Below are 11,610 nucleotides of genomic sequence, written 5' to 3'. Positions count from 1 at the left end.
AAATGACTACACTTTCCCTTAGTCACACAGCTGGAGAGAGTAGCAAAGCTGGAATTCAAATGCAGCCCTTTGTCTTTCCATATTGCAATCCTGCTTTCAACTACCAAAGATGTTTTGCTGCTGTTTTCACAAAATGGAAGATGACAAAATATATTCCCCAGCCCTCCATTCTACCCATGTGGGAGTATGAATGACAGGTTGTATTAGTGTCCTAGGTTTGCTGTAACAAAGAACCACAGACTGGTTGGTGTAAATGACAGAAATTTATTTTCTCACAATCCTGGAGAGTCAACATCAGAGATCGAGGTTGCCAGCAGGGTTGGTTCCTTCTGAGCGCTAGGAGAGAATGATATATTCCAGGTCTACAATGGTTAATTTTATGTGTCGACGTCACTGAGCCATTGGATGGCCAGATCTCTGATTAAATGTTATTTCTGGGTGTTTCTGGAAGAGATTAACATTTGAATTGGTGGACTGAGTAAAGCAGTCTGCCCTCCTCAATGTGGGTGGGCTTCATCCAATCCACTGAGGGCCTAAATGGAACAAAGCAGACTGCTGATTGAATTGCTTCTCTCAATTCAATTGCCTGACTACATGAGGTGATCCGTCAGTCTTCTGCCCTTGGACTGGGACTTCCACCATCAGTGCTCCTGGTTCTCAGGCCTTTGTACTCAGACTGGAATTTATACCACCCACTTTCCAGGGGCACCAGCTTGCAGATGGGAGATCATAAAACTTCTCAGCCTCCATAATTGCATGAGCCAATTCTGTGTAATAAATGTCATTTTATGTTCTGTTTCTTTGGAGAACCCAAATACAATGCCTTTCTCCTTGGTTTGTAGATGGCCATTTTCTCCCTTGTCTTCACATCATCATCTTCTAACAAGGACACCAGTCATACTGGATTAGAATCCCACCCTAATGATCTCAATTTCACTTAATCACCTCTATAAAGACCCTGTCTCCAAATAAGGTCACATTTTGAGGTACTGGGGGCTGGGAGTTAGGACTTCAACATATGAATTTTGGGAAGAGAGGGGGACCTGGTTTAGCCCATAACAGGGTTTGTGGAGCTGTGACTCATTTCCAACACAATCTTCATTTAAAAAAGGAACCCAAGGGAATGGATTTCAAATGGTGGAATTCTGAGTTTCACGAGGTGGAACTCTAGTTTTCAAAGCAATCCTTATGGGCAGGAAAGGCCCATCCTGCAGTTCTTATTGGTAGCATGTTACTACCTCAAATGTGTCACACCCTCCACCAAAGGGGCCCTAGCAACTTGTAGAATGTAGGTTATTATGAGGACAGGGGATTGTGATGGTGGCCAGCCTGCGGAATCTGGTGAGGTCAAATGTTAGCACCTCAAATGATGTCTTGTGACCCCCACCTGGCAGCATTCTGGTTTTCTGGATGGCAGCAGAGGACAGGGAGATGATGGAAGGCCGGGGTGCGGGAGAAAGTTGCCTGACCTTCCCCAAGATGGTGCCTGGTGACTCCAAGTCTGAAGGGAAGCCAAGGGCTTGTTGGGTAAGGGGGCTGCTGTGTCTCACCACCCCCGCCTATTCCGTCAGGGGGAGCAAGAATACTGTAGGGACACATGATAGCAGCTGAGTGCTTTGAGGTTCCAAACAACTGCCAAGAACATCAGGTGACATGTACCCCACCCCTGTAACTGGTACCCAGCTGTCACCAGGGACCAGGTAGCCTTCCATAAGATTGCGAAGTCACATGAAGCTGGCTTTGGTCTCCTCCATCTACCTCCCCACTTGGGGCCCTTTCCTTGCTGGGTGGATAGGACCTGGCTCCCCACCATAGCCCTCTTCCTGGTCCCCAAATATTTAGGTTCTCTCAACTCAGGCCCAGGGTTTCTTTCTCCCTCTGTAACTTCCTGAAGACTTGGCATCTAACTGATCTCAAAGTCAGGTAGAGTTGAGGATGGGCCCAGAAGTTGCCTCTTTGGTGATCAGAAAAATCACTAGGAAAATGGACATCCATCTACTCAACTCCCAGTGCCTCCACTTGCAACTTTAGGACACTATTACTTGGTGCTAGTTTGCCCTCTCCTTGACGGCAGGTCCTGACAACTCCGAGTAAGAGCACTTCTAATAAGAATTCAGCCTAGATCTTTACAATTCAAACACCTCAGTCCACTGTGGCCTGGGGCTGCAGGAGTTCCATGGGGTCAGGGACAGCCCCATCCTGACTCTTCACGGTACCTCCCCTCCCTACTTCCCCTACACCAGGAGGCAGAGTCCCAGAAGCCAGACTCCTCCTATGACTACTTGGAAGAGATGGAAGCTTGTGAGGATGGAGGCTGCCAAGGGCCGCTTAAAACCCTGTCCCCCAAGTCCTGCCCTGCCACCAAAGGCCAGGCGGGTGATGGACCCAAATCCGCAGAGCTGCCCCCCACCCCTGGCACTGAGCGCAATCCCGAGATGGAGCTGGAGAAGGTGCGCATGGAGTTCGAGCTCACGCGGCTCAAGTACCTGCACGAGGAGAATGAGCGGCAGCGGCAGCACGAGGTGGTGATGGAGCAGCTGCAGCGGGAGCGGCAGCACAAGGTGGTGATGGAGCAGCTGCAGCAAGAGGCGGCGCCCTGCCTGGTGGGTGACAAGGAACGGGGCACTGGGAGGAGGGAGGCCTGGAGCTGCAGTCCCATGGGGCCTGGAGCAGGCACCCACCTTCCCTGGTTTGCGCGGCATCCCACCCTGCAGATCCTGGATCTCGGCTGAAAGGGGCTGAGCATCCACTCGGGCGGTCTCCAGCCCTCTCCGCCATGGCTCACTTCCAGAGATGTCTGCTCACTGCCTTAAAGCTCGCTACCTTACCTGGCCAGCTCTGTTAAACAGAGCTTCCACGGGAAGCTGAGATGTGACTCTCTAAGGAGAGCTGAGGCTGGGAGGGGCCCCAGAACCACATCGCCCACCCGACAGCCTTTTTGGTAGCTTCAAGGAAAAGTCTTCAACATGTCCTCCCTCTTCCATCACTCACAAGTCCTCTCCGCATCTCTTAAAATCTGATGCCTGGAGGCTAAACCCAGAATCCCCACTGCCGCCTGGCCAGTGGATTTTGATAGAACCATCACCTCCCCGATCAGGGCTATGTTTATTCTGTCTCCTAGTCAACTGAAACAGCCATCTTTTCACAAGAAGTACACCACTCTTCCCTAATCTGTATTAAATGGGGGATAAGAATGCCCACTTGAGATTAAATGGGATGTGAAGAGCTTAGCACAGTGGCTAGACTATCATAAGCATTCAATAGTGAAAGATTTGTTTAAAGCAGTGTTTCCCGCACTTTAAAGTCAGAAAGTCCTGGATTAAAATACCAGGCATAAACTCCCTGACACTGGGCAAATTACTAATTTCCTTTGGGCTTTGACTTGCTCATCCATGAAGTAGTACCTACCTCATAGGGTTGTTGTGAGGATTCAGTGAGACAACACATGCAAAGCACTTTGCAATTAGCCCAGCACATTAGGTAAGCACTCAATAAATGTTAGCTATTACCATTTTTATGTACTCATGCAATTCACTTCTTGACCCAAATGCAACAACATACATTTATCACTTTTCAGTTTTATTGGGATGTGATGTATTAGCTGTGCTTCCCAGCTCTGAGTCATCCTCAGTTCTGAGAACTGTGCCTTCTGCCTTTATCCAAGTCATTGCTGTAATTGTTGAGGAGGATATGACCTAAAGTAAATACCACTAAATGTCTCTGTATAGCTTGGCAGTGTTCCATTAATCATCACCCTTGAGTTACATTTTATCCTGCTCACATTTCTCCACCTTATCCAAAAAACGGAGATGCACTGTCAAATGGTTTCCCAAAATTAAGATATTACATTACCTATAGCATTTCCCCAATTGACTGGTCCAGTTTTTTTTGCTTTTGTTTTTTTAAAAAAGTAAGGTTGGTTTTGCATCATTTGTTCTCAATGAACACGTGCTGGCTTCTTAAACAATTATCTTTTTTTCTGTTCACAAAATACCTGCTTCATTATAAACATGAAATGATTTCACTGAACTCAGTCAAGCTTACTGAACTGGGATTTCCAGAATCTTCCCCTGCCCCCACACCCTTTTTGAAAAGTCTAGAAAACATTTGCCTATTGCTTAGACTTCAGCACACTTCCTAATATTTTTGAATTCTAAGTTCCATTTCCAAACTTGTGACTTTTCTCAGTAGCCTGGGATAAAATCTATCACAAAACGGAGCCTGAAACTATTTAAAGCAGATATGATATTGTAACTATGCCTCTGTCTCCTCCTAACCATATTTATTTTCCCCCCTTTTTAGTTTGAAAATCTTTCTCCTTGCTGGATGATATGGAAATATTTGGTATATACTTTTATCTCTCTCTCTCTCTCTCTCTTCTGCTCAAAAAATAGAACATTGAGAGTATTTTGAAAAGTCTAAAGGGTTTCACAAGCACTTTTTTTTTTTAATGAAAGTCATAATGATCACCCATCAGCATTTCAGACTGAAACACGTGCAGACTGCAGAGAGGTGGCAAAGTCCAGGGGTACAGAGCCATACTGAGCCTGCAGAGAACCGTTGGGTCAGCCCCGTCCTCCACTCCCATTAGAACACTGGATTGCTTCCTCTGGTCTCCAACCTTCCTAGCTACTCATTTTAGAGGCAGCATCACCAGGTCATTTTCTGTCCCCTCAGTTTGGTCTAGTTGCCCTCACATTTTATGCAGCTGTTTCAATAGTGATGTGTCCCCATCCCCCAGCCTTTGGCGATAGTTTACAAAAGTGTTTACTTTTTGTGCATTTACTAAAAATTGGGGAGTTGATGTTGAAGCTTCCTCTCTTCTCTTTTTCTGGGAGGGTGAATAGATGGACGGACAGAGAGAGTTTATTGAATTGAAAATACCTCTTTGAGTGTGTTTCTAGCTAGTTTAGGGCATCTCGGTCCCTGCCACCTGGTGCTTTCCAAAAATATGGCATGATTTTTACAAATATTTTTTTAAAAATGCATGGGTTATGCCCTCTTAACTATGGATCAAAATAATATCAGCTTTTGCCTTACTTGTACATTGATAACTTTCTACAGTTAAAATGAAGACTGTTGGGCCCCAATTACATAGATTCAAGGAAAGAGCAACCCACAGACAGAATTAGCCAGACAACTCAAGCTGCTTTCCCCCAGCCCAAATACTCTGAGGGTTTAGGGAGACCCCATCACCTATCTCTCAGCACCTGCCTCCAGGAGAGACCAAACCCTGGACTGAAGGACCACGGACTGACCCATGTGATATGTGTCAGGACCCAGGGAGTCGGAAACAGTCATTTATATGCAAGGGACACCATGTCATTGGGCCACTGTCCAGGAAACTAGGTTGAATGTCAGGGCACTGTGAGAGAACACTCCCAAGACCCAACATCCAGATGTGAAGCTCTTGGAGTCAGAGAGAGAAGGCCCACGTGTGTGGCTCCAATGGGCAGTACAGACCGTAAAGAGAAAGGAAGGTGGTGGCCTGGTGCCCCAGTCAGGAGGGATAAGAGCAGCTTAAAAAGTAAAAAATGATGAGTTCCTTCTATGTGCTAGTTACCTGACTAGAAATGTTTCATTATCTCAGTTTTCCTCCTTGTGATCCTTTGTTTTTTTATTTGTTTGTTTTTTATTTTTTTAGAAACAGGATCTTGCTGTCTCACCCAGGCTGAAGTTAGTGGCATGAGCATAGCTCACCATAACCCCAAACTCTTGGGCTCAAGTGATCCTTCCACCTCAGCCTCCCAATAGCTGGGACTATAGGCACACACCACTGCGTTTGGCTAATTTTTAAATGTTTTTATAGAGATAGGGGTCTCACTACATTGCCCAGCCTGGTCTCAAACTCCTGGCTTCAAGCAATCCTCCCACCTTGGCCTCCCCAAGTACTGGGATTATAGGTATGAGCCACCTTGCCCAGCCCTCATGATTTTGTAAATGGGCACTATTACCCTTTCTTTAGGTGAAGATGATGACTTGAGGTCACATACAGGCAGGCACAGAGCAGGACTGAACCTAGATCTGCCTGGCGCCAACAATGGCATCATCATCTCCACTGTCTTCTCTCCCCCACAGTTTTCAGGAGGCCTCCAGAACTTCCTGCTGCCCCAGAACCAGTTTGCCATGTGCCTGTACTGCTTCATCTTCATTCACATCATCTATGTCACCAAGGAGATGGTATTCTTTCTCTTTGCCAAGCACTACCTGTTCTGCATCGCGGCCATTTTGCTCTGTTTGATTAAAAGTTTCTGGTCATACTTCCAGTGCCTTTGCTCTGTCCATCACTGGGAACCCCTCGCCCCTGCCATGCCGGGAGTGTTATCCGTGCATGATCCCAGCCTCCCGGGCACCTCCTTTTTTCACTTTGTGCCTCTGTCCAGTCAGAATCCACTTTTAGGAAGGGCCCTGCTCTCAGTCATTTACACCTGAGAGTGAAGAAACATGTTCATGCCCCTTATACAGAGACTGAGTTCTCACTGTGGACACGATGCTTTATCCCAAGAGGAAGATTTCAGATGTTAGCAGGTCAGGGAGATATCTGCAGGGAAGGAGGGTTTAGAACACCTTTCCAGAACCATAGAAGTACATCATGACCAAGCTGGCTTGGGTTTCACCACATCTACTCATGTTCATAGACCTCTGAGGGGTGGGAAGCCTGTGATCTGCTTGGGAGCAGCCCCCGCCCCCGTCTTCTGCAAAGATGTCCATGTCCTAATCCCCAGGATCATGAATAGTTTATATGGCAAAAGAGGCTGAGATGTGATTGTGTTAAGGACCTTGCAGTGGGGAAATGATCCCAGATTATCCAGGTAGGCCCACGGTAGTCACAAGGGCCCTTGTAAAAGGGAGGCAGGAGGGTGCGAATCAGAAAGGAGATGTGACCATGGAAGCAGGGGCCAGAATGACGTGGGACTGCGGGTCAGGGAACGTGGGAAGCCTCTAGAAACCGGAAAAGGCAATAGAAGGATTATCTGCTAGAGCCTCCAGAGGGAGCCCAGCCCCGCCACCCCATGTTAGGCTCCTGACCTCCAGAACTGTAGGAGAGTAAGTCTGTGTTATTTTAAGCCACTAAGTTTGTGGCAGTTTGTTACAGCAGCTACAGGAAACTAATACAGGAGCCAAGATGCCCAAGCTCCCTCCAGCTGTGCCAACATGGCAGGATACCATCACCAGGCCACTGGCCAGGCCTCATTTAGCACTGGGCCTGAGCAGACTTGTACACAGCTGGCCTTCAGACAGCATATGGTTTAAAAGGAGAGGAAGTGAAGCTCCAGGGAGCCCGGCACAGGCCTAGCTGAACCTGGTGGACAAGGGGTACCCCATCACTGAGCTGTGTATCTCCTGGGTGAGGCATGTGGCAAAATAAGGGCATACTCCTAGGGGACATAAGGAAGGAGGAATTAAGTGCCTGATTAGACCCAGAGGACGTCATTAATTCTACTCTATTGGAAAGCTGGACATGGAAAAAAAAAGTTGGCACACACCCCACCCCTGTACGCACCTACTAACCCAAGCACACAGACTCAAAAAAATGCAGAAAAGCTAACCCAGAAACAAATACACTGACACAGACATACAAAACAAGTATATAGTTGTCCACAGTAGAGAGGTTTACAGCCCCTCAAATAAACACAACAACCCAAAGGAACAGACTTTGAACACCAGAGGGCTCACGGCCAGGCACAAAGTGAAGCTGCCTCGCATGTATGCAACAAAGAAAAGGGGTTCAGCTCCCCCAGTCTTCAGCCCCTCAACCCTTCAACACACACACTCCTTGCAGACTGTCAGCTGCTCTGAGCCCAGCAGCCCAGCCACGATGGCTGGCAGTGCCACAGGACACTTTAGTGATAATGTGGCAAACTGAACGAGGCTGGACACAGCTGTGCAATTAATCAAGTCTTTATGGACCCCTTCTCTTCTCTGGCATAGGGCTCTGCCTTAAGAGGGACAAGAGAGTAAGTTTCTGTTTCACTGGGCTCTCAAGAGACTCAGTAAAATCACGCGAAAAAATGACTGCCTTGGGACTTCAATGTCAGTACACATTATCATGCCATTTAAGTCCATGGTGACTTCTCATTTCCCAGCCAACTCCATATATCCATCCCCATTGATAGCTGCATTCGACAGGTACTTAATTTGGAAGTGATAAAAGTGTCATTTCTCATTAAACTTTCAAGGATGGGCCGTTGTGGTATGGGTCACTTCTTCCAATCATTTTATTTGATCTGGGTTTCTGCCCCATGGGGTTTAGGTGAGAGAGATGGAGATAAGGATAGCAAAAAGTTTAAGGTCCACCTGTTTACCTTCTTAGAGCAGACAGAACTGGGCATTTATAAAACACACACACACACAAACCAAAAAACACAAGTGCTGTAAGGTCATTTAATCCATCCATCTGTTGCCAGGTAAAACTAGACTTAAATACATACATTTTCTTAATCTTCAGAGAAAGTAAACTCCCCTGAGCAGTTAAGAGAACATCTCATCCCACATCTTTAGCCACAGACATGAAATCTACTCTTCCCTATTGTGTTTGAATACTGAAGACACTAGCCTCAGATCTGCCCTCTAGGAAAACGAGAACTACTCATGGTCACTCCCCAAACTTAGAACAGATCTTCTGGTTCAAATGCAAAGCAGAAAATCAGGAGAGAGAGAGAGAGAGAGGCAAAGGATAGGAAAAAGGCCCAGCTGAGCAGTTACCAGCCAGGTAACAAGCCAATGTACAAGCGCCTCTTCAGCACCAATGCTAACATATCATGCGCCCTAAGTCCCTAAGGAGGCTATCATCACCAAAAGCCTGCAGGCAGGAATGTATACCATCTCCACTTCACAGCCAAGGATACCGAGGTTCAGAGAGGTTAGACTTAACCGAGGTCATCCCAGAGCCCATGTTCTTTCCATGTTCTTTCCCTGCTCCCAAGATCCTGCCTTGGGAGGATCTCACAACCTTGCTGGGGAGATGAGTTTAACACACATGAAAATGTAAAGCAGCTATCAGTATACAGACCTCAGCTATAAATGAGATCAAAGAAGAGCTCCCTGGAGCCCTGGGTGATAGAGGAAGTCTTCTTGAAAGACGAGCTCATAAGGCTAGGTAAGCCCGAACAGGTGGAAATCAGGAGGGATACCTCACACAAACGAAGATTAGGGTGGGAGTGTGTAATGTGTATCCAGGAGGGAAGGGTCAAGTCTTGCTCCAGGCAATGGTGTAAAAGGTAACAGGTCTGGAAAATTGGTTTGGGGCTGAGTGTTAGAGAGCCTTGAATATTGGTCTGAGGAATATAAACTTAATCCCTTGGGAAATAGGGAATACACTAAAGATTATAGAATGGAATAGTAATTCAAAACAGATAAATAAAAGCCTTCCTCCTTTAATTCCTGGAGACCGCTTTTTTGCCTGGACCTTCCCGTTTCCAGACCAGAAACTTTCTGAGGTCCTGAGTTTGAGGATTACATTCAGCTGTAAAAGAAATCCAGCCACAATGGCTTCACTAAATAGAGGTTTATGTTGCTCACATACCAAGAAGTCCCAGGTAGTCCATCCACAGCTGGTGAAACTGCTCTCAGAAGTCATAGAGGACCCAGGTGGTGCCTTCCTCCACCACCACAGGGCTCTTATCCTCAGCGCATGGCTTCCAGCCTCATAGTGTCAAGCCAGCTGAAGCAGCTCCAAGTACCAGGTCCACTACTCCAGGTCAGAAAAGGAGCTGCCTTTTAAAAGCTTCCCAGGAAGCCCCACCCAGAGACTTCTGCTTACGTGCCATTGGTCAAACTAAGGTCATGTGGCTGCACCTATCTGTAGGGTGTCTGAGGTGGTAAGGTTATTGCATGGACACTGTTGCAGCCTCAAACAAAATTAGAATTCTGATAGTATGAGTGGAGGGGGGAGATACTGAATTAAGCAAATAACTGGTGTATCATCCCTAATTCCTTAGGCCCAGCTCCCACTCCCTTCCTGAGCTGCTGAGCCAGAAAGCCTTGGTGGGGTTGAAACCATCAGGTGGAGCACAGCCGTAGCCAATCTGGGCCTGGCCACTGCTGCACTCTGCTTTAAGGAAGAGTACCGCATATCACAGCAGGGAGGTCATGGTTTTCCCTGGCCACACGCCTCGAGCCACTCTGCCTTCATCCTCCTGACCTCTGCCTGAAGCCCCATGACCTGACACAACCAGGGCAGCAGACTGGGAAGGGCACTCTTCTCTGTGCTGGGTGCCCTCAGCAGAGCTGCAAGGGGAGGCAAGTTGGACTCCAGAGCCCCTTCCCTTCCTGATCCCAGATCCCACAGAGCAGAGCCCGGAGCCAGTCAGGGGACTCTGATCATCCCAGGGACACCAAGCTGCTAAAGTCTATGTATAAGAGATTGCACTCATTGAAAAGGACTACTAAGCTTCAGCCCAAATAATGAAGCACTAATAGTAAAGTTTCAGGCAGGCTTAGGGAGAGAAAGATGGGAGAATCTCTCCTGTTGCCTAAATGGAATATTGTAGGCTGCCCTCTTGAGCCCAAGGACAGGACTATAGTTGGAGAGACTCGGGGGCAGGAGGGTTAAGGCTTGATTCCAAAGGCCACTTTCCTGCCATGTCTATTTCTAGTCCCAAGTTAGCAGATGACTTGTAAGTAAGCAAGTCAGTTAAGTTTTCTAGGCTTCATTTGGCTGACCTCTAAATTATCTAGACTCTAACTCAGAAAAAAGAAGGACCAAAGTCTAGAGATTGTTTGAGAAATTCTGATTTAATTGATCTGAGATGGCATCCAGAGGTGATTTGTTAGCCTTACAAGTGCCCCAGTTGATTCTAATAAGCAATCAGCGTTGAAAGACCTAAATCCTTGCTCTTCAATGTGTGATCTGTGGATCAGCAGCATCTGCGTCTTAGAAATGCAGCATCCCAGACCCTGCCCTAGACCCACTGAAGCAGATGTGGTTTGACAGTACCTCCCAGCCCCCAGCAATTCATATGCATCTTAAAGTCTGGAAAGCCTGTTATAGGTGATGAGACTCAATTCAATCTGTCCTGGTCTGTCCTGGGCTAGCACGGTGGCTCACGTCTGTAATCTTGGCCATTTGGGAGGCCGAGGCAGGAGCCCAAGAGCTCAAGACCAGCCAAGGCAACATAGGGAGATCCCATATCTCCAAAAAAAAAAAAAAAAAAGCCAGGTATGGTGGCATGCACCTGCTGTCCCAGCTACTCGGGAGGCTGAGAAGGGAGGATCACTTGAGCCTGGGAGGTTAAGGTTGCAGTGAGCTGTGATCGTGCCACTGCACTCCAGCCTGGGGTACAGAGCAAGACCCTATCAGAAAAAAAAAAAAAAAAAAAATCTGTTCTCTTTATGAAGACAATGCTCTTGGCTAGGAAGGTCTTCTAGGGGGAATGAGAGGGAGAACAACTGAGTGCACAGCCCTTCAGAAGTGCTATGGGGTTTCCATTAACCTCTGCCGCAGGCTAGGGGTGGCAGGAGCTTACTGTGCCACATCAGGAAGCTGAGCCTGTGGTAGCACATCTGCCCCTCCTCCCTTTCACCAGTTCATGCTCTGGGCTTCTGGGGGACCAAATGACTTCACCCTGCAGGCCAGGACTCAGCAGAAAGTTCCAGAATGCCCTCAGG

At 47.4% G+C, this 11,610-nt stretch overlaps 1 protein-coding gene across 1 annotated transcript; it reads left to right on the top strand.

The window, feature by feature from the left end:
• The first annotated feature begins 1,325 nt into the window (after positions 1-1,325).
• TMEM247 (transmembrane protein 247) lies at positions 1,326-7,867 on the top strand. The gene is made up of 5 exons (XM_055243459.2): positions 1,326-1,527; positions 2,244-2,603; positions 4,303-4,344; positions 6,079-6,327; positions 7,784-7,867. Exons 1-5 carry the CDS (start codon positions 1,411-1,413, stop codon positions 7,865-7,867), a joined length of 852 nt encoding a protein of 283 aa, XP_055099434.1. The 5' UTR covers positions 1,326-1,410.
• Positions 7,868-11,610: the final 3,743 nt, after the last annotated feature.

The sequence above is a fragment of the Symphalangus syndactylus genome, chromosome 14, assembly GCF_028878055.3.
Source record: "Symphalangus syndactylus isolate Jambi chromosome 14, NHGRI_mSymSyn1-v2.1_pri, whole genome shotgun sequence".
Classification (NCBI taxonomy): domain Eukaryota; kingdom Metazoa; phylum Chordata; class Mammalia; order Primates; family Hylobatidae; genus Symphalangus; species Symphalangus syndactylus.
This window is presented reverse-complemented; position numbering and strand designations above follow the sequence as displayed.